The 26,730-nt window shown below is 44.9% G+C and overlaps 1 protein-coding gene across 1 annotated transcript in view; it reads left to right on the plus strand.

The window, feature by feature from the left end:
• Positions 1–26,730, plus strand: part of cpsf1 (cleavage and polyadenylation specific factor 1) — a 114,467-nt gene that overhangs the window by 83,101 nt on the left and 4,636 nt on the right. The window contains exons 27-37 of the mRNA XM_078536209.1: positions 548–664; positions 2,014–2,104; positions 3,231–3,315; positions 4,531–4,566; positions 8,547–8,688; positions 10,085–10,237; positions 11,754–11,930; positions 17,013–17,079; positions 17,975–18,022; positions 25,739–25,894; positions 26,030–26,159. Coding sequence (XP_078392335.1) covers positions 548–664; positions 2,014–2,104; positions 3,231–3,315; positions 4,531–4,566; positions 8,547–8,688; positions 10,085–10,237; positions 11,754–11,930; positions 17,013–17,079; positions 17,975–18,022; positions 25,739–25,894; positions 26,030–26,159 — 1,202 coding nt within the window. The remainder of the gene's footprint in view (positions 1–547; positions 665–2,013; positions 2,105–3,230; positions 3,316–4,530; positions 4,567–8,546; positions 8,689–10,084; positions 10,238–11,753; positions 11,931–17,012; positions 17,080–17,974; positions 18,023–25,738; positions 25,895–26,029; positions 26,160–26,730) is intronic.

Below are 26,730 nucleotides of genomic sequence, written 5' to 3' on the forward strand. Positions count from 1 at the left end.
TTCACTCCTCACCTCCTGCGCTGACTTACTGCAAGGAATGCTTCTCTAATGATTCCTTGTACCTCCCAAATCACCGTTCGTCATCTGAGAGATTGGACAATGAGCGCTTGCAGGCTGTTTGGTGGTGGATAGCATTTAAGTTGACCCCAGCACTGTCTGTCTTTGGCATCTACACGCATGTACTCTCCAGCAAATGTCATTAGGTAAAGCTCAGGGATGAGAATACTTTCTGTTCCCCCTCATCCTTGTCCCTAAACCAGGAGCCACAGGTCAGTTGAAGTGCTCAGAACAGAGCAGAAAATGCACTTTGGGTTTACTAGCTTGTGTAGCTCAGTAACAGTGTGCAGTCCTTTTATATATTAACCCATCAGGGAAGCATGCCTCTCTAAGCTCCCTGTTGCTTTAAACTTATGAAAAGCATTAATGTAGTTGTTCATCTGATGTTGAAAGAACCTGGCACCCCATGGAGCGAGGAGATTTCTATTTAAAAAGCAGGCATAAAAAGAATTTTGCTCTCACTTGTCTTTTCTCAATTACAATCCTATAGGGTGACCTTCGAATCAGCGTGTTACCTACATACTTGTCTTACGATGCACCGTGGCCAGTTCGAAAGATCCCACTACGTTGCACAGCACATTATGTATCGTATCACGTGGAAACTAAGGTAAGAAATATTGCTTTATTTAGAATCTTGCTTCTTTTACTCTAGAATGTCTCTTTAAGCAGAGGTGTTGTTTCATTGGCCTCTGGCACTGGTGTTGCCACTGGGATTTCAGTAAAGTGCAATTGTGGCCGTGTGAAATTCTTTACTATGTTCACTTGCACTGTGCAAAGTGCCCCAGTGGTACAGTTACATACTCTGTCTTTCCATATTCAGGTTGTGTTTCTGTAGAGATTATTTGAAGGTGCCTAGTGTAGAGATCTTCAAACTTCTCTGTATGTGGGACTCCACGGACACGCACTTTCCAGCATTGGATCACTTGTTATGACCGGGAGGGGAGGAGTGCACAAATGATCAAACTCCACTACTCTGCAGGCCATACCATTAATGTTTAATTTTCCCACCAAAAATGCCAATTGTGTACCTATACCGCTAGTACTCAGAAGAAAAGAGACTCTGACCAGGCTTCTTTCAAAAACTCAATGATTAATTTATTTTAAGATTAAACTCCTTAACAAGTTGCAAGTGCCCAACCTTTCCTCATAAGATAACCCCTTCATTCCAGGAATCAGTTGAGTGAACCTTCTCTGAACTGCTTCAAATGCAGTTATATCCTTAAGTAAGAAGACCAAACCTGTATACAATACTCCACATGTGGTGTCTCAAAAGCCCTGTGCAACTGTAGCAAACCTTCCCTACTTTTATATTCCATTCCCCTTGCAATAAACACCAACATTCCATTTTTCTTCCTAACCATTTTCTGTACCTACATACTAACTGTGATTCATGTACCAGGATACCCAGATCCCTCTGTACTGTAGAGTTCTGCAATCTCTCTATTTAAATAATATGCTGCTTTTCTGTTCTTTCTGCCAAAGTGGACAAGTTCACATTTTCCTACATTATTCTCCATCTGTCATATTTTTGCCCAGTCACTTAACCTCCCCTATGTCCTCTTCACAACTTCCTCTCTCACCTATCTTTGTGTCATCCAAAAATTTAGCAACCAGACATTCGGTCCCTTCATCCAAGTCTTTGATACAGATTGTAAGTAGCTGAGACCTCAGCACTGACCCCTGTGGCACTATTAGTTACAGATTGCCAACCTGAAAATGGCCCATTTATCCCTGCTTTCTGTTAGCTAACCAATCCTCAGTCCATGCTAATATGTTACTCCCTACACCGTGAGCTCTTATCAAATTTCTTTTGGAAATCCAAGTACACCGTGTCTACCGGTCGCCCTTTATCCACGTAGCCAGGGCCCTTGACACTTGATTTCTTCTAAGAAAATCCACATAGCCTATAGGTAAGATTTCTTTATGGGTACTGTGAAAATGTGTCTTCTTCTTTAGGTGTATGCAGTAACGACAAGTGTGACAGAGATTTGTAATAGGATCCCAAAGATGACCGGGGAAGACAAAGAGTTTGAGAATGTTGAGCGTGGTGAGTAAGCCCAGAACTGAATGAAGGTGCCTTTAGCTTGGCAACAAAGGGAATCTGGGTCCCTGGGGAGGAATGGTATTTGGTGATACTTTTTAAAAATTCATTCATGGGATGTGGTCTTCGCTGGCTGGGCCAGCATTTATTGCCCATCCCTAATTGCCCCAGAGAAGGTGGTGGTGAGCTGCCTCCTTGAACCGCTGCAGTCCATGTGGTGTAGGTACACCCACCGTGCTGTTAGGAAGGGACTTCCAGAATTTTGACCCAGCGACAGTGAAGGAACGGCGATATATTTCCAAGTCAGGATGGTGTCTGTAAAGCAGTTCACTCCTAGCATGCTGTAGGAATCTGGTTCTATAATAGTGTTCCTAAAGCTGCAGCTGAAATTGGAGATTTTTGTGGTGTTAAATGTTGAAATGTTGCAGTGTTCTCCTTCATATGTTTAGACTTATAGTCTTTTTTTAGCCTGACTATATTGAACCAGGAATTAAAATTGTGGTCCTTACTCTGTCCACTGCATGGCAAAGATTAAGAACCAAAGTTTAGCAGTCAGGAATAAGGGGTAGCTTTATCATCAATTAATTATATGATGTGCAGAAACGACTGCTGAATTTGTTGTGAATCCTGACTGGCCATCGTAGACATAACTTAGCTTGGCCATTGCTATTGATTCAATTGATTCACTTTTTCATTGCTGTGAATGTGTGGGTACGGTTCAATGATTTCTCATTGCCATGAATTTAGGATTGTTACCGATAGAACAAAGGAAGACGTTAGGAGGATTTTTTTTTTATGCAAAGAGTTGTCAGGCCATAGAATATCTGCCAGAAATGCTGGTGGAAACAGATTCATAATAGCTTTTAAAGGGAACTGAATAAAAAATGAGGCTGAGGAAGGGACAAGGGAATAAGACTGAGTAAATAGACCTTTTAACAACTAGCAGAAGCACGATGAGTTGAGTGGGCATAAGCTATGTTGTAAAGCTACATGATCCTATGTGCTAGTGAATGGGATGGGGCAACATCCTTCTATTGGTTCTAATGAGTAGGGGAACAACAACCTCCCATTGCTATTAGTAGAAAAGAATAAGCCTTTGCCCCTTGGCACTGATACCTTGTTCTATTGACAGATGACAGGTACATCTACCCAATGTTGGAGAAGTTTTCCATTCAGCTGATCTCTCCTGTCAGCTGGGAAGCCATTCCCAATACTCGGTGAGTTAAAGCAACTCTGTCTGATTGAAATCTTACTAGAAAGAGCTGATGTGTGACCAACATTCGTTTGAAGTGCCTGTTTTCAGATTCAGTGGACTGAAAAGAAACTCTTACCTCTCCAGAAATGACATGTACGAAATTGTTTCTTATCACCCATCAATTCTTTGAATGGATTTGAGTGTCAGAATCCTAGATCTTTATCCTGTGCCCAATATCGGATTCAAAGAGTTGAACTGGAATAAGACTTGGTAGATTAATGATGTCTAGGTGTCTTTGTGGACGTAATGCGCACAGTGTGTGTTAGTGACACCTAAATGATAGAACATCTATTCTTGATTTTCCTTGAAAATCCTTGATTTTCAGATACGACCTTTTCTATGTTAGAATTATAACAGGATTGAACAGTGTGGCAACTGGCTAATATGATGAAGTGCAGTTACCATGCAACAAAGGCATGGGATATTGCCAACCAGCTAGAGCAGGGCTTCTGTAAAAAAAAAACATTAAATCATTCTAATTTTGGGTTTTGAGGGTGACTGTATCTTTAAATAGGTTATTTTCTTTCCTCAAATTCGGATATGTTCACCAGGCGTAGTCTTGACCTTTTGAGTATATGTGAGTTTAGAATGTCAGTCAGTGTGAGTACACAGGAAAAGGTCCTCCCTCTCTGTTCCAACCCCTCCCCATGTCCAGAAGTGCTGAGGCTAATTCGATGCATGCCTTCCGATACCATGGCTGAGATCACAAACTTCAGAGAATGGGCCAAGAATTTAAACCTGACTCCCAGACAGGCTGGGGGAGCATGTTATCAGTTTTTATTTAAAAAAGAAAACCACTTGTTAAATACAAGTTTGACGCACCAGGTCATTAATGGCACCAACTGAAAGCCACTACTAAGTGTTGGAGAGCTGGTTACAAATGCTCTTATCATGATGTTTTGTTTCCTATTCAGTCCACTGTAGTAAAGAGATGGTTAGGTAATTACAGTTCCGGTGGGTTTATTCCAGCTACAATAGCTTTTACAATATACAAAATATGTGTTTCACTTCTGATATATTTATCTGTTACAGCATTGCTGTAACCAGATAGTATTTGTCCCTTGGAGGATGAACGTCTCCAGAACACACATTGTTTGATATTAGATAGGTTAATTGTGCCTTCTGTGATCCAATTTATCTGAAACACTTCTTGTGTCCTTTTTTTAATCCTTTCCAGGAAGTTAGAAGAATTCGACAATCGAAGGGGTGAGGTGTAAGTATGAGCCTTTGAACCTAGTGGGTGGCCAGGACTTTAACCCACAAGAAACTTGAAGTTATTTGCAGCTATTATTGGGGAGGTGGTGGTGCAATGGTATTGTCACTGGACGGGTAATGCAGAGGCCCAGGGTAACACTCTGGGGACTCGGGTTCGAATCGCACCACAGATGGTGGAATTTGAATCCAATACAAGAAAAATCTTGTCGATGGTCATAAAAACCCACCTGGTTCACTAACGTCCTTTAGGAAAGGGAATCTGCCATCCTTGCCTGGCCTAGCCTACATGTGACTCCAGCAAGGTGATTGACTCTTAAACGCCCTCTGAAGTGTCCTAGCAAACCTCTCAGTTGTATCCAATGGTTAAATAGTTAATAAAAAGGAATGAAACTGGATGGACCGCTCGGCATTGACCTAGGCAATGGAAACAATAATGGCAAACCTAGCCCTGGGCAATATTCCATATTGTTGGGTAGATGCCACTGTTGTAGCTGTACTAGGGGAGTGACAAGTTCTGAAGCTCAAGTCTTCAGTAAATACCATCAGGGCCCGTAGCCTTTGCAGTATCCAGTGAACTTCATGAATTGAATTGGCTGAAGAATGAAATCAGTGGTACTGGGGACCTCTGGAGGAGGCCGAGATGGATCATCCATTCAACACTTCTGGCTGAAGACTGTTGCAGATGCTTCAGCCTTATCTTTTGCACTGATGTGCTGTGCTCCCCCAACCCAGCAAAGTCCTCCTTACTAACATCTGGGGACTTGTGCAAAAATTGGGAGAGCAGTCTCACAAACTAGTCAAGCAACAGCCCGACATAGTCATCCTCACGGAATCATACCATACAGATAATGTCCCAGACACCACCATCACCATCCCTGGGTATGTTCTGTCCGAACAGCAGGACAGACCCAGCAGAGGTGGCGGCACAATGGTTGCGACAGTTGGGAGAAAGTTGCCCTAGGAGCCCTCTATATTGACTCTGGACCACATGAAGTCTCATGGCATCAGGTCAAACATGGGCTAGGGAACCTCGTGCTGATTACCACATACTGCTTCCCCCTCAGCTGATGAATCAGTGTCCTCCATGTTGAACACCACTAGGAGGAAGCACTGAGGGTGGCAAGGGTGCAGAATGTACTCTGGGTGGGGGACTTCAATGTCCTCCAAGACCGAGCTGGCCGAGTCCTAAACGACATAGCTGCTAGACTGGGTCTGCGACAACTAACAAATACTCCTATCCTCAATGATGGGGAGCCCAGCACATCAGTGCAAAAGACAAGGCTAAAGCATTCGCAACAGTCTTCAGACAGAAGTGCCGAGTGGTCGATCCATCTCGGACTCCTCCGGAGGTCCCCAGCATCACAGATGCCAATTCAATTCTTCAACCAATTCGATTCACTCCACGTGATATCAAGAAAAGGCTGAAGGCACTGGATACTGCAAAAGCTATGGGCTCTGACAATATTCCAGTAATAGTACTGAAGACTTGTGCTCCAGAACTTGCTGCACCCCTAGCCAAGCTGTTTTAGTACAGCTACAACACTGGCATCTACCCAGCAATATGGAAAATTGCCCAGGTATGTCCTGTACACACAAACAGGATAAATCCAACCCGGCCAATTACAGCCCCATCAGTCTACTCTCGATCATCAATAAAGAGATGGAAGAGGTCATCAACAGTGCTATCAAACGGCACTTGCTTAGCAATAACCTGCTCACTGACGCGCACTACTATGACTCAGCTTCTGACCTCAATACAGCCTTGGTTCAAACATGGACAAAAGATCTCATGGTGAGGTGAGAGTGACTGCCCCTGACATCAAAGCCGCATTTGACTGAGAGTGGCATCAAGAAGTCCGAGCAAAACTACAGTCAATGGGAATTGGGGAAAATTCTCCACTGATTGGAGTCATACCTAGCACAAAAGAAGATGGTTGTGGTGGTTGGAGGTAAATCATCTCAGCTCCAGGACATCACTGAAGAGGTTCCTCAGGGTAATGTCTTCAGCTGCTTCATCAATGATCTTCCTTCCATCATAAGGTCAGAAGTGGGGATGTTCTCTGATGATTGCACAATGTTCAGCACCATTCATGACTCCTCAGACACTGAAGCAGCCCATGTCTAAATGCAGCAAAACCCAGACAATATCCAGGTGTAGGCTGACAAGTGGTAAGCAACATTTGCGCCACACAAGTGCCAGGCAGTGGCCAAGAGAGAATCTAACTGCTGCCCCTTGACATTCAATGGCATTACCATTGCTGAATCCAACCACTATCAACATCCTGCGGGTTACCATTGACCAGAAACTGAACTGGACTAGCTATATAAATACTGGCTACAACAACAGGTCAGAGGCTAGGAATCCTGCAGTGAGTAACTTACCTCCTGACTCCCCAAAGCCTGTCCACCATCTACTAGGCACAAGTCAGGAGTGTGATGGAATACTCCCCACTTGCCTGGATGAGTGCAGCTCCCACAACACTCAAGAAGTTTGACACTGTCCAGGACAAAGCAGCCTGCTTGATTGGCGCCACATCCACAAACTTCACTCGCTCCACCACTGACGCACAGTAGCAGCAGTGTGTACCATCTACAAGATGCGCTGCAGAAACTCACCAAGGCTCCTTTGACAGCACCTTCCAAACCCACGACCACTACCATCTAGAAGGACAAGAGCAGCAGATAGATGGGAACACCACCACCTGGAAGTTCCCCTCCAAGTCACTGACCATCCTGGCTTGGAAATATATCGGCCGTCCCTTCACTGTCGCTGGGTCAAAATCCTGGAACTCCCTCCCTAACAGCACTGTGGGTGTACCTACACCACATGGACTGCAGCAGTTCAAGAAGGCAGCTCACCGCCACCTTCTCAAGGGCAACTAGGGATGGGCAATAAATGCTGGCCCAGCCAGCAAAGCACACATACTATGAATGAATAAAAACAAAGGTTTTTGAAAATCTTAAATTGAATATTTTTTGATTGAGCTGCTGATTGTTCCACGTTTGCCAGTTTTCCTGTTTCAGCCATTAACGCTAAGGTTTAGTTCCTTGAAATAAAAAAAGTTTTTTCCTGGAGTGCTGCCAACACGGAGGAACTCGCGGGGGGAGGTTTGTTCTGGTTCCCACCGGCTATGCTTTTCTGTCCATTAATTTAAACGGATACAAAATCCCAGGCTGCAGGCCCAACATCGCTCGAACTGAGCTCCCCTTCAGCAATGCTCTTCACTTGAAGCTTCCCGTTGGTCGGTCTTTCTTAAAGTGGGGGGGAAAGAAACTGAAGTGTTAAGAATATAATGTGTAGAAGGTATGGGAAGTAGGCTATGGTGATGGACATTCAATCAGAGTGCCTACTTCTGCACACTGACTACCTCGCGCTCCATAGCAGCCAGAGACACCACTTCTGTTGGTTTTTGCAAACAGTTGTACAACAACTTGTATTAAATACGCCTTTAACCTTCCAGGGCACTTCACCGGGATGTAACCAAACCTAATTTGGCAGCAAGCTACATAAGGAAATATTAGGACAGATGACCAAAGGTTTGGTCAATGAGGCAACATTTAACGCCTGTCTTAAAGGAAGAGAGAGAGGCTGAGAAATTTGAGAGGAAATTCCAGAGCATAGGGCCCGGGCAGCTAAGGGCAGGGCTACCAATGGTGGAGCAATGGAAATTGGGGATACTGAAGAGACCAGAATTGGAGGCGTGCAGAAATCTTGAAGGGCTGGAGGAGATTACAGAGCTGGGCAGGGAACAATGTGATGAAGGAATTTGAAAAAAATGGTTAGAATTTTAACACTGGTGCTGCTGGTCTGGGCACCTTTGTAGGTCAGTGGTAATGGGTGAACTGGACTTGTTGTGAGTTGAGACATGGGCAGCAGAGTTTTGGACAAGCTCAGATGTACTTTGTCCATTTCCTATTTGTACATTGCACATAATGTCTCCATCAGCTCCTCTGACTCCCATTTGTGACTTTATGTAGGATTGACATGGAGGACTGGGAACATGTAACCTGCATGAAAACGGTGTCGTTGAGGAGCGAGGAGACCGTGTCAGGACTGAAGGGTTACATTGCTGTGGGGACGTGCCTGACACAGGGCGAGGAGGTTACCTGCAGGGGCCGGGTAAGTGAGATGGTCAACATTCGCATTGCTTGTAACAAATCATTATGTTGATGTTAAAAACTGGTAACTGTTTGAGTTGTACTGCCCATACGATCTAGATTGGTCCATGGCACCAGTTTCACAGTTGTGTGTATAGTTCAGATGAAAGAACTTTATATTAAAAAAAAAAGACTCGAAAATACTTTGAATTGTGTGGCTGCACAGCTGTGTCCAGCAGTTGTTCTTAGCCTGTGTTTGGCGGTCTCTTGCAGATATTGACACACTCCTGTGGATCCCAGCAGTGGAACTTCTCCTAACCTTAAGACTGTGTCAGTTTGTATAGCACAAGCCAGGAGTGTGATAGAATTCTCTCTGCTTGCCTGGATGAGTGCAACCCCAACAACACTCAAGAAGCTCGATTCCACCTAGGACAAAGCAACCCACCTGATTGGCACTCCAACCATCACCTTAAACATTTGGTCCCTCCGCCACCACCACGCAGTGGCAGCAGTGTGCACTATATGTAAGATGCACTGCAGAAGCCCACCAAGGCTCTTTCAACAGCACCATCCAAACCTGTGACCATTACCACCTAGAAGGACAAGGACAACAGATGCATGGGAACACCGCCAACTACAAGTTATCCTCCAAGTCGCAGACCATCCTGATTGGAACTATATCGCCGTTCCTTCACTGTCGCTGGGTTAAAATCCCCTTCCTAATAGCACTTGTGGGTGTACCTGCACCACCTGGACTGCTGCAGTTTAAGGTGACTCACCGCCACTTCAAGGAAATTTGGGGATGGGCAACAAATACTGGACGAGCCAATGACGCTCCCATCCCAAGAACAAATAAATAACAAAAATGATGAGAAAGCTCAAGGCCCCATGTCACCCCATTCCCCCCCTCCTCCCCCATCTGAACCAAACAGCCTGAAGTTAAAGCCAGATACATGGCATCTAGCTGTTTATCGAAATGTTTATGCTATTTTTTTATTCCTGTTCTTGTAAATGCTTCAATGATTGGTTCTGCGAGCAGCCGGATGTGTAGCGTTCACAGAAATCCATCGCCTTAGTGAAGAGTCTCCTTACCAAGGTTCTGAGAAATGTGCATGAGAAGGGATTCTGTTTATCTAACTGAGAATGTGCACCCTCTACCAGTTGCCTAAAAACAAGGGATTTGTTGCAGGTTGGCAAGAGCCAAGACTTGGGGTCCCCAAAATGTCTGGGAGTTTAATTAACCAAAGCTCTGGACCTTTGCAGCTCCCCCCCTTCAGGCTTGCTTGCAGGTTTAAAATTTTAGATTTCACATTCGGTGAAAGACGGGGGAGGCTGAAGGTTCTGGAAACACCCTGTGAATTTGTGTACCAAAATAAAACAGTGGTTCTTTATTTTTGTTCTTTGTTCTTTCTGTACAGATTCTGATCCTTGATGTGATTGAAGTTGTGCCTGAGCCTGGCCAGCCCCTGACCAAAAACAAATTCAAGGTGCTGTATGAGAAGGAGCAGAAGGGCCCTGTGACTGCCCTGTGTAACTGCAATGGCTACCTCGTCTCAGCAATCGGACAGAAGGTAACCACAGCTCCGTGCTCGCCCCCTCATGGCATCATTAGCATGTTCCTAATTTAGAGTCTTGCCAATGAGGACACAAGCATGTTGTCCTTAATCAATGCTTTACTTACCTGCCTATCTTAGAGGCTGATGTGGCAAAACATGGAGATTTTCAGTGTATGATGAGAGGAGACCTGGATAAATTTAAGTCTCTTGTGGGCTGGCTTCACACAAATCTATTCATTTCTCACATATTACTTTCTTCCCATACCAATTCCATTTTCCACCTTTTATTCCCGCACCTTTTTAGTGACAACCCAGTACCTGGTAAATGCTGCAGTCAATTTAGCGCCACTCAGTTATGTAGCACAGTCCTAGAACTCACAGGGTGAAAAAGACTCTTTCTAATCTCCCCCTGTACTTCCTTGGAGCTAATCTCAAGATCATGCCCTTTGCCTTCAACTTGAAACAATTCAGCTGAAGCAACCCACCTCTCCTTGATTGAAAACAGAAAATTCTGGAAATACACAGCAGGTCTGGCCGCATCTGTGGGGAGAGAGAAAGAGTTAAAACATTCCATGTCAATGAACTTTCATCAGAGCCCCTCTCTCCTTAAATTGTCTGTTTGATTACTTTGCACAACTGAACTCAGTGGTTTGAGTGATTAAAGAAGCTGAACCCAGAGGGAAGCTCTTCGCCTGCCTTGTGCTGGTGATTACCCCGTGAGCCCATGCTGCAAGCAGATTACAAAACGATGGTGTTAAATTTGGAAGCGTTAAACTTTTGAAGCCCTAAATGTCATGGCAATCCCTCAAGTTGAGAGCTCTAAGACTCTCCACTCTGGTTCTCGTATCAGGTATGTTAATGATTCTGCTCAGCTCCGTCGCACTTGTCATGAGACAGTGTCACTTGTCTTGGAATGTGATTATTTTTTTGCTGTGACTTGTTAATTTGCTGTAGCATTCCTCGGTTGTTAGTTCAGAGTTTCTCATTGCTGATGTGGTTATGTTCCGTGCACAGTGTGAGGGTGGATTTTTTTCTCGTTTGTTAGCACTCATACCTCTGAATCAGATGTTCATGGGTTCGAGTCCCCGGAACAGGCATAATCTAGGCTGACACTCCAGTGCACCGCTGAGGGAGTGCTGCACTGTCGGATGTATCGCCTTTCGGAAGAGATGTTAAACTGTTGGTCCCCTCAGATATGAAAAATCCTATGGCATTATTTTGAAGAGAAACAGGGAGGTTGTCCCCGGTGTCCTAACTAAAATTTATTCCTCAAACAACATCACAAAAACATGGATGATCCGATTATTTATCGTGTTAATCTTTGTTGAGTTATTGCTGTGCTCAGATTGGCAGCTTGTGTTTCCTACAGCACAATAGTGACTACACTTCAAAAAGTAGCTCAGTGACTGCGCAGCACTGCAAGCCCTTCCTTTGTTTAATTTAAAATTTCAGAATTGGAAAGAATTGAGTGTTTTTCCCCCTCTGGATCTTCTGCCCAGTGACATCTTGTAATGAAATTCCTCTTGTACAGATTTTCCTGTGGAGCCTGAAAGACAACGACCTGACTGGAATGGCGTTCATCGACACTCAGCTCTACATCCACCAGATGATCAGCGTCAAGAATTTCATCATGGCAGCAGACATCATGAAAAGCGTCTCCATCCTCCGCTACCAAGAGGAGAGTAAGACGCTGTCCCTTGTTAGCAGGGTAGGTGTGTGGCACAGTCCTGGCCACTTATACTGACCCCCCAGTAATGGGAACAGCTCCAAAGTATTCATCTCCTATGGGATAATGTAATGGGCATGGACATTTGCCGCCTTACTGCATAAGAGCCCAGTGCAATGGAGATATTCCCATTTTAAATCTAAGAGAATAACCCTGCTAGTCACAGCTGTTAAGCTCCACAGTTTTGGCTAGCTAAACATTATGTCTGCTTTATTAACCACTCTCTCAACCTGTCCTGAAGGTGGCAGGGCAGGTTGAGAGCACGGTTAATATAGCATACAGTATCCTAGGCATTATCAGTAGGGGCAGAGAGTACAAAAGCAAGGAAGTTATGTTAAAGTGTTTTTGTTAAACATGGTTCGGCCTCAGTTGGAGTATTGCATCCAGTCCTGGGTGTTTGGTAAAGATATGAAGGCAATAGAGAGAGTGCAGAAAAGGTTCATAAGAATGGTTCCAGGAATGAGGAACTTCAGTTACATAATTAGATTGAAGAAGTTGGGACTGTTCTCCTTGCAGAGGAGAAGGTTGAGAGGAAGTTTTGATAGAGGTATTCAAAATCTTGAGATGTCTGGACAGAGTAGATAGGGAGAAACTGTTCCCATCGGTGGAAAGAACGAGAACGTGGTTGAAGAGATGGTGTGAAGGGGAGGGTTTCAGATTCCTGGGGCATTGGGACTGGTTCTGGGGGAGGTGGGACCAGTACAAACTGGACGGGTTACACCTCGGCAGGACCGGGACTGATGCCCTAGGGGGAACGTTTGCTAGAGTGGTTGGGGAGGGTTTAAACTAAAATGGCAGGGGGATGGGAACCTATGCAAGGAGTCAGAGGAAGGGGAATCAAAGACAAGAACAAAAGACAGAAAGGGGAATAAGAAAAGTGAAAGGTAGAGAAATCAAGGGCAAGAATCAAACAGGGCCTCAGTGAAAAATAGTGGGAACGGGACAAGTAATGTTAAAAAGATGAGCCTTAAGGCTTTGTGCCTTAACGTGAGGAGCATTTGTAATAAAGTGGATGAATTAACCGAGCAAATAGATGTAAACAGGTATGATATAGTCGGGATTACAGAGACATGGCTGCAGGGTGACTAGGGATGGGAACTGAACATCCTGGGGTATTCAGTATTTAGGAAGGACAGACAAAAAGGAAAAGGCAGTGGAGTTGCATTGCTGGTTAAAGAGGAAATTAACGCAATAGTGAGGAAAGATATTAGTTCCAATGATGTGGAATCTGTATGGGTAGAGCTGAGAAACACTATGGGGCAAAAACCATTAGTGGAGGTTGTATATATACTACCAAACTGTAGTGGTGATGTTGGGAATGGCATTAAACAGGAAATTAGAGACGCATGTAATAAAGGAACATCTGTAATTATGGGTGACTTTAATATGCATGTAGATTGGGCAAATCAAATTAGTAACAATACCGTAGGGGAGGAATTCCCGGAGTGTATACGGGATGTTTTTCTGGACAAATACATTGAGGAACCAACAAGAGAACAGGCCATCCTTGACTGGGTATTGTGTAATGAGAAAGGAATAATTGGCAATCTAGTTGTGCGAGGCCCCTTGGGGATGAGCGACCATAATATGATAGAATTCTTCATCAAGATGGAGAGTGACTTAGTTGATTCTGAGACTTGATAAAGGAAACTACGATGGTATGAGGCGCGAGTTGGCTATGATGGATTGTGAAACATTACTTAAAGGGATGATGGTGGATAGGCAATGGCAAACATTCAAAGAGTGCATGGGTGAACTGCAACAATTGTTTATTCCTGTCTGGCGCAAAAGTAAAACAGGAAAGGCGGCCAAACCATGGCTTACAAGGGAAATTAGAGATAGTATTAGGTCCAAGGAAGAGGCATACAAATTGGCCAGAAAAAACAGACCTGAGGACTGGGAGCAGTTTAGAATTCAGCAAAGGAGGACCAAGGGATTGATTAAGAAGGGGAAAATAGAGTACGAGAGTAAGCTTGCGGGGAACATAAAAACTAACTGTAAAAGTTTCTATTGGTATGTGAAGAGAAAAAGATTGGTGAAGACAAATGTAGGTCCCTTACAGTCAGAAACAGGGGAATTTATAATGGGGAACAAAGAAATGGCTGACCAACTAAATATATACTTTGGTTCTGTCTTCACAAAGGAGGACACTAATAACATACCAGAAATGTTGGGGAACACAGGGTTTAGTGAGAGGGAGGAACTGAAAGAAATCAGTATTAGTAGGGAAATGGTGTTGGGGAAATTGATGGTATTGAAGGCCGATAAATCCCCGGAGCCTGATAATCTACATCCTAGAGAAATTAAGGAAGTGGCCCTAGAAATAGTGGATGCATTGGTGGTCATCTTCCGAGATTCTATAGACTCTGGAACAGTTCCTACAGATTGGAGGATAGCTAATGTAACCCCACTATTTAAAAAGGGAGGCAGAGAGAAAACAGGGTATTATAGACCAGTCAGCCTGACATCGGTAGTGGGGAAAATTCTAGAGTCCATCATAAAAGATTTAATAGCTGAGCACTTGGAAAACAGTGGCAGAATCGGACAGAGTCAGCATGGATTTATGAAAGGGAAATCATGCTTGACAAATCTACTGGAATTTTTCGAGGATGTAACTAGTAGAGTTGATGAGAGGGATCCAGTGGATGTGGTTTATTTGGACTGTTAGAAGGCTTTCGACAAAGTCCCACATAAGAGATTGGCGTGTAAAATTAAAGCGCATGGGATTGGGGGTAGTGTATTGAGATGGATAGAAAACTGGTTGACGGACAGGAAACAAAGAATATGAATGGGTCTTTTTCCGAATGGCAGGCAGTGACTAGTGGGATACCGCATGGATCGATGCTGGGACCCCAGTTATTCAACAATATACATTAATGATTTAGATGAGGGAATTAAATGTAATATCTCCAAATTTGCAGATGACACAAAGCTGGGTGGGAGAGTGAGCTGTGAGGAGGATGCAGAGATGCTTCAGTGTGATTTGGACAAGCTGAGTGAGTGGGTAAATGCATGGCAGATGCAGTATAATGTGGGTAAATGTGAGGTTATCCATTTTGGTAGCAAAAACCGGAAGGCAGATTATTATCTGAATGGCTATAAATTGAGAGAGGGAAATATGCAATGAGACCTGGGTGTCCTTGTACACCAGTCACTGAAGGTAAGCATGCAGGTGCAGCAGGCGGTAAAGAAGGCAAATGGTATGTTGGCCTTCATAGCCAGAGGATTCGAATACAGGAACAGGGATGTCTTGCTGCAATTGTTCAGGGCCTTGGTGAGACCACACCTGGAATATTGTGTGCAGTTTTGGTCTCCTTATCTGAGGAAGGATGTACTTGCTATAGAGGGAGTGCAGCGAAGGTTTACCCAACTGATTCCTGGGATGGTGGGACTGACATATGATGAGAGATTGAGTCGATTAGGATTATATTTGCTGCAGTTCAGAAGAATGAGGGGGATCTCATAGAAACCTATAAAATTCTAACAGGACTAGACAGGGTAGATGCAGGAAGGATGTTCCTGATGGTGGGGGAGTCCAGAGCCAGGGGTCACAGTCTGAGGATATGGGGTTGACCATTTAGGACTGAGATGAGGAGAAATTTCTTCACCCAGAGAGTGGTGAGCCTGCGGAATTCGTTACCACAGAAAGTAGTTGAGACCAAAACATTGTATGTTTTCAATAAGGAGTTAGAGATAGCTGTTGGGGCGAAAGGAATGAAAGGGTATGGGGAGAAAGCGGAAGCAGGAGTTGGATGATCAGCCATGATCATAATGAATGGCAGAGCAGGCTCGAATGGCGGAATGGCCTACTCCTCCTAGTTTCTATGAACAAGAGGGCACAGATTTAAGGTGCTTGGCAAAAGAAGCAATGGTGACATGAGGAAAAACTTTTTCACACAGCAAGTGATTAGGATCTTGAATGCACTGCCTGAGAATGTAGTGGAGGCAGATTCAATCGAGGCATTCAAGAGGGAATAGGACTATTATCTGAAAAGGAAGAATGTGCAGTTACAGGGAAAAGGCTGGGGATTTGACATTAGGTGAATTGCTGCTTCAGAGAACCAGCAGAGACACGAGGGGCATATGTCTTCCTTCTGTAGCCATTCTGTGATTAATGTAATATTACCCACCTTGAAGTTTTCCTCTGTCTCTCTTGAAGGTGCTGACTTATCTCAGGCGTAAGTCAATAGGCGCTGGTTATTCTTTGCTATCTCACCAAAGGGTCTTTTAGTCGTTTGTGATGCTGGCAGATTGTCCAAACTTTGGGATATTTCATCAAGCCCTTCCTGTCCACTGGGGTTGCTGGATGTTCCTGAGGCACAGGTAACCTGTTGGACACCTATGATCCCTACCTACTGCAGGGGGTTTGAGGACAAACATAGGACTCTGGCAGGGGCCTTAGCTGAGGTCAACACTGACCTTCCATTTATCATTGGAGCCACCAGGTAGTCTCAATGCTAAACAAACTTCTAAAATTCATTTTAGCCACACATGAGGGGGTCCTGTTAAAAGCAGGGGATAAAAATTGATTGAAACATTATACTGTAAGCATTGTGTATTCTCTAATACTTGGGGGCTTTGCTAAATTGAGTATTAAACGTGACTGGTTAATGCAGTGCCTATCCAAACCAGCAGAGCTGGAACGCCCCAGGAGCAGCCCCTAGTATTGGCTGAGTTACCTGCTGTCTGCTGGAGAAATGTAGTTGGCTTCAGCAGTCCTGTGTTGGGGGAGAGGACTGGCTGAGGTGCTTGCTCCTGACAAGTAACCCCGACCCCCACTCCCTCAGCCCAATCCCACTGCCCCCCCGTATCACTGGTAAATAATGTGTGGGGAAGTTAAGTAAAGAATCAGGGTTCAGCTGTGATACCCATCTCTGAACCCAGGCTGTCAGTTTGGATTAAGTAGCACGGGTTCCTGATGATTGTGGAATCGTACCCTAGGAAAGGGTAAACATGGCCAATTGAAGAGAAGGAAGTTAGCGATTTTAAGGTAGATTAATGCAGTGTGTGGGTGTTTCTTTTTTCGAAGCTCACCTCTTAATTGTTAATGTCACTTATCCTCAGGATCCCAAACTCCTGGAAGTGTACAGCATAGAATTCATGGTAGACAACTCTCAGCTGGGATTCCTTGGTGAGTTACTGTGCAGGTCTGATCTTGTAGATCATTGCCCAAAGGTTTACTTCTACTACTAATAAATTAACTTTTCTCTCCTTACTGCCCCTCCACCCTCTGCATGACCCTGTGTTAAAGAACTAATGGGAAAAACCCATGGGCAGCTTGCAATTTAACCAACCTTGCCATTAATAAAGCCTTCCTCCCTTTGACAAACCTGAGAATATAGAAGGAGGGATAGAGTGGCCGGGTAATCCCATTCTCCTCACCCTATAGGACAAACCTGGACCTTTTCATTCCCCCCCCTGTTTCAGCACCAAGTCCTGTGTTTCTGTCAAATTGGGTATCATGCCTACTAAACCTTTTGATCTTTGAACATAATCCACATTCATTGCACTCAATGGCTGCCTGCTTTATAGTGAGACTTCCTTACTCCTTGCTTTCTACTTTAGTTCACCACTTCCTCACTTTCAGTGCAGAGAAATGTTGGGAAAGCACAACAGCTCCCTCAGTGTCTGTAAGATAGGTTAACGCTGGAGGTATGACCTTCATCTGAATGCCAAAGCATCCTAAATCTGAAGAAGCACCTCCACTGGAAGCCTCTTTTCTATTCTTCAGGGACGAGCTGTGAATTTACATTTTTTTTTAAATGTGTTTCAGATTTCCCAGAATTTTATTTCCTTCTCTCATTTGCATTCATGCTTTCTCCTTCTCCTGATAATCCAGTCCATCATTTGTGGAAAAATTTTGGCTGGAGATTTGGAGCTTGCAACACAGGGTTTTGCCTGACAAGTCTTCGGTATAACCAGCACCGTGAATTTTAAGAAGTTGTGGTACATCGGCAATTCTCTCTGGCTTCCTTTAAGTGCTCTGTGTAGCTGACTGTATATTTTTTCTTCCATTTTGATTTCAGTGTCTGATCGTGAGAAGAATCTCCTGGTCTATATGTACCAGCCAGAAGGTATGAGCCACTTGTCATTACTCTCTGTGCGGTGGTGAGGATTCAGCTCTACCTTGCTTTTATGATTTTTCCGTGCTCTCTCTCTCTCTCTTTCCTCAGTGTATGCTGTAAAGGTACCATTCACCAGTTTTGGAGTCTGATCTTTCTTAAAGAATATAAGGCAAGGCCCAATGCTAATCGAATTGTTCCTTCTGTACGTTATGTATCGTATATTCTATTTTGGAGTCAGCCCCTCTCCTTGATCTCCAGGGGGAAAGTTTTCCATATATTCTCCTTGTGTAATCAGGCTAAAGTTCAGAATATTTATCTATTTCTGCATTTAAAAACCTGATCTGCCTTAGTAGATGTGAAAACACCCAATCGCGGCAGCACAGGATCATGTGGAGCACTTCCTGTGTTGTAATATTGATTATGTATCAAAGTACCAGTACTTCATCGGCTGTAAAGCACTTTGGGAAGTCCTGAGGTTGTGAAAGGTGCTATTGGTCCCTGTATTTAAGAAAGGATATACTGGCATTGGAGGCAATTCAAAAGAGACTCACTAGGCCGACTCCTGGCTTGAAGGGGGTTGACTTATCAAGAATGGCTGAACAGGTTAGGCCTTTATTCATTAGAGTTTAGAAGAATGAGGGGCGATCTTATTGAAACGTATAAGATTCTGAGGTAGATGCTGAGAAGATATTTCCGCTAGTGGGGGAATCTCGAAATAGGGGAGATAGTTACAGAATAAGGGGACGCTCATTTAAAACTGAGATGCGAAGGAATTTCTTCTCTGAGGGTAGTGAATGGCAGAGAATTGTGGAGGCTAGATCACTGAAAGTATTTAAAGAGGATGTGGATAGATTTTTGAAATGTTGAGGGTTATGAGGAGCTGGCACGAAAGAGGAGTTGAGGCCTGGGGCAGATCAGCCACGATCTTATTAAATGGCGGGGCAGGCTTGAGGGGCCAAATGGCCGCCTTCTGTTCCTATTTCTAATGTTCTTATATGAATGCAAGTCTTTTTTTGATTTGATAATCTGAATTCTTGTAACCTCCAGCCATAACCCTTTTTATAAAGGTAGCAAGATGCTTTGTCAGGTAAAGCTGTTCTTCTAAGCAGCCTGTGCTGTCATGTTTTTGACCCTGTATATGCATACAATACTGGCCCAGAACTTGTTTAAGTTCTTAAGCCTTGAAGCAAATGCTAAGAACACGAGAAATAGGAGGAGTAGACCACATGGTCCATTGAGCCTGCTCTGCTGTTCAATACCATTGTGGCTGATCTTGGGCTTCAACTCCATTTTCCTGCCCGCTCCCCGTATCCCTTGATTCCCTGGGAGACCAAAAATCTGTCTGCCCCTGAGGGTTGTGGGTGCTCCATCGTTGAATATATTTAAGGCTGGGATAGAGAATTCCAAAGATTCACAACCCTTTGAGTGAAGTAATTTCTCCACACCTACCCGAGATTGTGCCCTGTGTTTTGCATTCCCCAACCAGTGGAAACAATCTCTCAGCATCCACCCTGTCAAGCCCATTTAGAATTTTGTATGTTTCAGTGAGATTGCCCCTCATTCTTCTAAACTGCAGAGAATATAAGCCCAATTTGTTCAGCCTCTCATCATAGGTCAACCTGTTCATCCCAGGGACCAATCTAGTGAACTTTCATTGTACCGCCTCCACTGCACATGTATTCTTTCTTAAATGTGGAGACCAAAACTGCACATGGTACTCCAGATGCATTCTCGCTAAAATCCTGTACAACTGTAGCAAGACTTCTTTATTCTTGTACTCCAGTCCCCTTGCAATAAAGTCAATATGCCATTTGCCTTTCTCATTGCTTGCTACACCTGCATGCTAACTTTGTGTTCCTTATACAAGCGCATGCAAATCTCTCTGACCATCAACACTTATTAATTTACAATTAATATAGATTGTAAATAGCTGAGGCCCCAGCACTGATCCTTCCATTGTTAACCAATCCTCTATCCATGCTAATGTATTACCCCCAACTCCATGAGCCCTTACCTTGCCTATATTAGCCTTTTGTGCGGCACCTTATCGAATGCCTTTTGGAAATCCAGGTATACTGCATCTGGTTCCCCTTTATCTACCCTCCTAGTTACATCCTCAAAAAACTCTAATGTTAACTGTCCTGTAGTTCACTGTTTTCTCTCTCCCTCCTTTCTTGAAAAATTCATTCACCAAATTCCAATCTAATGGGACCAACTTGTCAACTAATCATCATTCTCCTCATGCAGTATAAATTGTTGTTCCCTTTAGGTTTGGTATTCTCGCATATCTTTCCTTATGAATGCAAGATGAAAAGCTTTGACAGCAAGCTCTTCTCAGCAATATTTTCAAAGTGTAGTCACTGGTGTAAAGCAGGAAATGCGGCAGCCATATGCGCACAGCAAACTGCCATAAACAGTAATGTAATTATGATAATTGGTGGAGTTGGTTGAGGGATACATATTGGCCAGGACACCAGGGGGAGCTCCCCTGCTTTTTTCTCCCCCCAAAATAGTGCTATGAGATCTTGTGTGTCCACCTGAGAGGGAAGATGGGGGTTTGGCTTAATATCTCACAAACTCCTGCTGTTGACTGGAAAGGCATCAGGAACAGTTGCGCATGCGTACTTGGCCCACATTGCGGCTTTCTGGTCGACTACAGGAGCCTGGATTTATCAGAGGCTATGTAGTCTCGCACTGCAACAAAACCTGCAATACAAGCATTTCCCATGGGAATGCCAATGTTAAAATTTGGTACTCGCATGTGTGGCTGTTACTAGTAATACCACAAAGTGTCATTATAATGGGAATTCCACTGTAGCATTTCAGTGTAGCACTGAAACCATAGGAAAACATAATTTGCTGGCAACGATTCATCCCAGATCCCAATCTATGATGGAATCATAATCTAAATGAGATTATATCTGAGTGTTGTTTCCTTAAGCTGGGTCCATTGTGTTAAGGCTTTGTGCAAGAAGTTTCTACACCGCCCAGGTAATTTAGCTGGTAGATAATGGGTTTCTTAGTCCCATGGTCATCATTTCAAGTCCTATGTTGGGTAATTTTTTCTTAAATATTTTAGTCAAAAATACTTTGTATATGGAATTTTACCAAAAGGTGCCCCTAAACGAAATATTACAATCAATTCTCCTCATTGGAGGTTGATGCATACGAAATAGAAGCAGAAGGAGGCCATTCGGCCTGTTAAGCCTGCTCCGCCATTCAATAAGATCATGGCCCATCTGTTTGTGTTTCCAAATCCACATTCCCATCTACCCCCGATTACCTTAGATTCTTGTTAGGCAATCTGCCTCTGTCTTAAAGATATTCAATGACCCCCACCTCCACCGCCTGTTGAGGCAGACAAAGTCTCATAACCCTCTGAGGGGAAAAAAATTCTCCATCTGACCTAAAAAGACGCCCCCTAATTTTAAAACGGTGCCACCTAGTTATGGATGCACTGACAAGAGGAAACATCCTTTACATGTCTGCCTTGTCAATACCGTTCAGGATCTTATATACTTCAATCAAGTCACCCCCTCACTCTTCTAAACTCCAGTGGAAACAAGCCCAGCCTGTCCAACCTATCCTCATAAGACAACCCACTCGTTCAAGGTATCAATCTAGTAAACCTCCTCTGAACTGTCTCTAATGCATTAACATCTTTTGTTAAATAAGGAGACCAAAACTGCACACACTATTCGAGATGTGGTCTCACCAATGACCTGTGTAACTGAAGCATAACATCCTTACTTTTATGTTCAATTCCTCTATCAAGGAAGGTTAGCATTGCATTAGTTGTCTTAATTACCTGTACCTGCATACTAGCTTTTTGTGACTCATGCGTGAGAACACCCTCTGCACCTCCAGATTCTGCAGTTGTTCTACATTTAAGTAATACTCTGCTTTTTTACTCTTCCTGCCAAAGTGAACAACTTCACATTTTCCTACATTGTGCTCCATCTGCCATATTTTTACCCACTCACTCATCCTATCTATTTCTGCCTGCAACCTCCTTATGTCCTCTTCACAACATATTTTCCGACCTATCTTTGTGTCATCTGCAAATTTAGTAATCATTGCCTTCGCTCTCCTCATCTAAGTTATTGATATAAATTGTAACAAGTTGAGGCCCCAGCACAGACGACCTTTACTGAAATTTCCTGATATTTTCTTCATTTACTGAATTGTCAGAAACATGTTTTACAGAGGAAATAGTTGCTAAATGATAGATGGGCTAAGTACAAAAGCTTGCAATTGGTTAAGGACTGCACAGACCTAAAAATGGGTAACATGAACTTTGTTAGTCTGTGTCAAGCCAACTTGTTTGTATTAATGCTGCCAGCTGACACCCTGACATTGAGTCTACTACTGAGCATGTGCAGGAAGTGCACCCCCTAGTGTTGCAGCACAAATAAACACAACATTAACATCTTATCCAAAAGACGGTACCTCTTGACAGTGCAGCAGTCTCTCAGTACTACCCCTACGATGGTGCAGTGCTCACTGTCCTGCTTCTTTGACAGTGCAAAGCTTCCTCAGTACTGATCTTCTGATAGAGCAGTGCTCCCTCAGTACTGCCCTTCTGATAGAGCAGCGCTCCCTCAGTACTGCCCTTCTGATAGAGCAGCACTCCCTCGTTACCGACCCCCTGACGGTATAGCGCTCCCTCAGTGCTCACCCTCCGACGGTGCTGCCCTCCCTCTGCGCTGACCCTCCGACGGCGCCGCCCTCCCTTGGCGCTGCCCTCCCTCGGCGCTGACCCTCCGACGGCGCCGCCCTCCCTCGGCGCTGACCCTCCGACAGCGCCGCCCTCCCTCGGCGCTGACCCTCCGACGGCGCCGCCCTCCCTCGGCGCTGAGCCACCGACGGCGCCGCCCTCCCTCGGCGCTGACCCACCGACGGCGCCGCCCTCCCTCGGCGCTGACCCTCCCACGGTGCCGCCCTCCCTCGGCGCTGACCCTCCCACGGTGCCGCCCTCCCTCGGCGCTGACCCTCCCACGGTGCCGCCCTCCCTCGGCGCTGACCCTCCGACGGTGCCGCCCTCCCTCGGCGCTGACCCTCCCACGGTGCCGCCCTCCCTCGGCGCTGACCCTCCCACGGTGCCGCCCTCCCTCGGCGCTGACCCTCCCACGGTGCCGCCCTCCCTCGGCGCTGACCCTCCGACGGTGCCGCCCTCCCTCGGCGCTGACCCTCCGACGGTGCCGCCCTCCCTCGGCGCTGACCCTCCGACGGTGCCGCCCTCCCTCGGCGCTGACCCTCCGACGGTGCCGCCCTCCCTCGGCGCTGACCCTCCGACGGTGCCGCCCTCCCTCGGCGCTGACCCTCCGACGGTGCCGCCCTCCCTCGGCGCTGACCCTCCGACGGTGCCGCCCTCCCTCAGTATTGCACTTGGATGTCAGCCAAAATTTTATGTTGAGGCCTCTAGAGTGAGACTCAAACCCAGAACCTTCTGACTCCTCAATCATCGCTATCCTGTATCTATTGTAATACCTGTTTTTATACCAAAGATCACTGCTGTCCTGCCAAATCAGAACTCAAATTATTCTACCCAGCTAGTCACATTGAAACATAAGTACTTAAGAAATAGGAACAGAAGTAGGCCAATCGACCCATTCTGCTCTGCCATGCAATATAATCATGGCTTATCTTTTACTCAATTCCACCTTCCTGCAATATTGCTTAATTCCCATTATATCCAAAAATCTCTGCTCAAATATATTCAATGACTGAGCATCCAAACCCTTTGGGTAGAAATTTAAAGATCCACAACCCTTTGAGTGAAGAAATTTCTCCTCATCTCACTCCTAAATGGCCAACTCCTTATCCTGAGACTGTGACCCGCAAGTGCCTGACAATGGTCATCTCCAATAAGAGAGAATCTAACCATAGCCACTTGACATTCAATGGCATCACTATTGCTGGAAATCCCACCATCATAATCCTGGGGGTTACCATTGACCAGAAACTGAACTGGACTAGCCATATAAATACTGTGGCTACAAGAGCAGGTCAGGGGCTCTGAATTCTTTGGGAATTCTTGCTTCCTGACTCTCCAAAGCCTGTCCACCATCTACAAGGCTCAAGTTATAGCTTGATTGAGTGCAAATCTAACAATACTCAAGAAACACAACACCAGCTAGAACAAAGCAGTCTGTTTGATCGGCAGTCCATCCACCTCCTTAAACATTCGCTGATGGGTAGCAATGGATCAGCATTCCAGTCATGCCACCCATCAGTACCTGGCCTACACTGGGGAAGCCAGTGATCCTCAGAGCAAACTGAATTGCACAAGGCTGCTCTTGAAGAATTCTGCTATCACAAAATCAAAAAACGCCAGAACATGAAATCCTGTGGCTCCTATACCTTCGGACCTGCATTTTGCATCCTGCAACTCAGTGTTGAGGGACTATCTGCAGCTAAGAGACACTTAGTCAGCATCCTCACTTGACAACACACCACCAATGTGATTTGCATTCAAGAAATCTCCCATCAGATGAAGCCAGGAGGTACAAGATAGATGGTTTTGACCTCATCTGCCATATTGCATACCCTAAACATGGCTGTGTCACATTTGTCCAAGCAACCATTGCTGACACAGTCCAGCTGTTCTCCACTGAATACTCTGGCATCAACAGTGTTTGTGCCTTCCAGCTAGCACATGTCTACAAGTCCCCTAGTGCTAGCTGGGACCAACAGCTCCTCCCAGTCCAACCACACCCAGCTGTCTATACTGGAGAGTTTAATAGCCACCACACAGACTGGGACTATTAAGGTTAATGCAGATGGTCAAAACTTTGCAAACTGTTCCTCGTGGCATGACCTCGCTCTCATCCATGATCCCAAACAGCCTGGAACTTTCCACGCCTGGAACTCCCTCCCTGCCAGCACTGTGGCTGTATCTACACAAGGACTACCACAGTCCAAGGCTCACCAGCACCTTCTCAAGGGCAGTTAGAGTTGGACCACAAATGCTAGCCTAGCCCACATCCCATGAACGAATTTTTTAATAAGTGCTGGACTCTCCATCCAGGAGAAACATCCACATCCCCCAGCATTTACCTTATCAAAACCCTTAAGATTGTTATAAATTTTAATGAGATCACTTCTCATTCTTCTAAATTCCAGGGTATATAGGCCCAGTCTACTCAATCTCAGGACAGATCCCTTCATTGAAGGAATCCACTGAGTGACCTTTGTTGCACTTCCTCCAAAGCAAATATATCCTTTCATAGGTGAGGAGACCAAAACTGTATTCAGTGCTCCAGATGTGTTCTTACGAAGACGACTTCAGTGTTATCTGCCAATCCCATTGTAATAAAGGCTAACGCACCATTTACTTTCCTAGTTGGTTGCAGTGACTCATGTACAAGGAGAACCCAGCTCCCTCTGGATACCAGCATTCCCCAGTCAAAAAATATTCTCTTACTTTTCTTTTTAAAGTAGACAACTTTGTGCTTCCTCCCATTATACTCCAGCTGCCATGTTCTTTCCCATGTACTTCATCTGTCCAAATCCAGTCTCTGCATCTTCCTCCTAGCTTACTTTCCAACCTAACCGTGTATTGGCCGCAAACTTGATGCATTACACTTGGTTCCCTCATCTAAGTTGTTGATTGTGAATAGCTGAGGCCTAAGGACTGAAGCTTGCAGCAGCCCAGCAAAGTGAGCCTGAAAATGACCTGTTTAATTGCTGATGCTTGAGAAATCTCTGGTTATTCTTTTTCAGCAAGGGAGAGCTATGGAGGGACACGGTTACTGCGAAGGGCGGACTTCAACGTGGCAGCTCATGTGAATGCCTTCTGGCGGACACCTTGCCGCGGCATCATGGATGGTTCAAATAAGAAGAACCTGGCTTGGGAGAACAAACACATTACTTGGTTTGGTTAGTATAAATTATCCACTATGTCAGCACTGGACACCTTTCACGGTTGGTTTATTTCCCAGTGACACAACGATGAAATTGGATTACACTTCCCCCTCGGTTCTGAGATTTATTTATGTTTGATCTGTTTCCTAGCAACGCTGGATGGCGGGATGGGACTCTTACTACCAATGCAGGAAAAGACATACCGACGTCTTCTGATGTTACAGAATGCGCTGATCACGATGATTCCTCACCATGCGGGTCTCAACCCCAAGGCGTTCAGGTAAGAAGAAAGCAGCATTTAGCACACCTCGCACCTCAATATTCCTTTTTATACTTAATCTTCGAGTTGTCGTCATCTTTAAAAATGAAAAAACTCCCTAGATCCTGTGCTTAGCAGCAAAAAGTTTCAAACCCCCCCCTCGTCTTCCTGGGTAGAACAGACGCAGCTTCTCTGCGACAACTGTCTTAAGAAAATTCTATCCGAAGGCCTCTAAACCTAATCAGACCTGTTGAAAATTGGTGAAAGCCGACCAACTGAGCTAAAGGTTGTAGAGTTCAGGCCTGCTGCCATTTTTAAAAAAAACAGGTGCGTTTTAATGTTCCTCAATGTAGGAGGCGTGTCAGGGAATGGACTACTTTTACAAATCACGCACCCGTTAAACACTCCCAGGGCAGGTACAGCACGGGGTTAGATACAGAGTAAAGCTCCCTCTACACTGTCCCCATCAAACACTCCCAGGACAGGTACAGCACGGGGTTAGATACAGAGTAAAGCTCCCTCTACACTGTCCCCATCAAACACTCCCAGGACAGGTACAGCACGGGGTTAGATACAGAGTAAAGCTCCCTCT

Source organism: Cetorhinus maximus, chromosome 3, assembly GCF_964194155.1.
Source record: "Cetorhinus maximus chromosome 3, sCetMax3.hap1.1, whole genome shotgun sequence".
Classification (NCBI taxonomy): domain Eukaryota; kingdom Metazoa; phylum Chordata; class Chondrichthyes; order Lamniformes; family Cetorhinidae; genus Cetorhinus; species Cetorhinus maximus.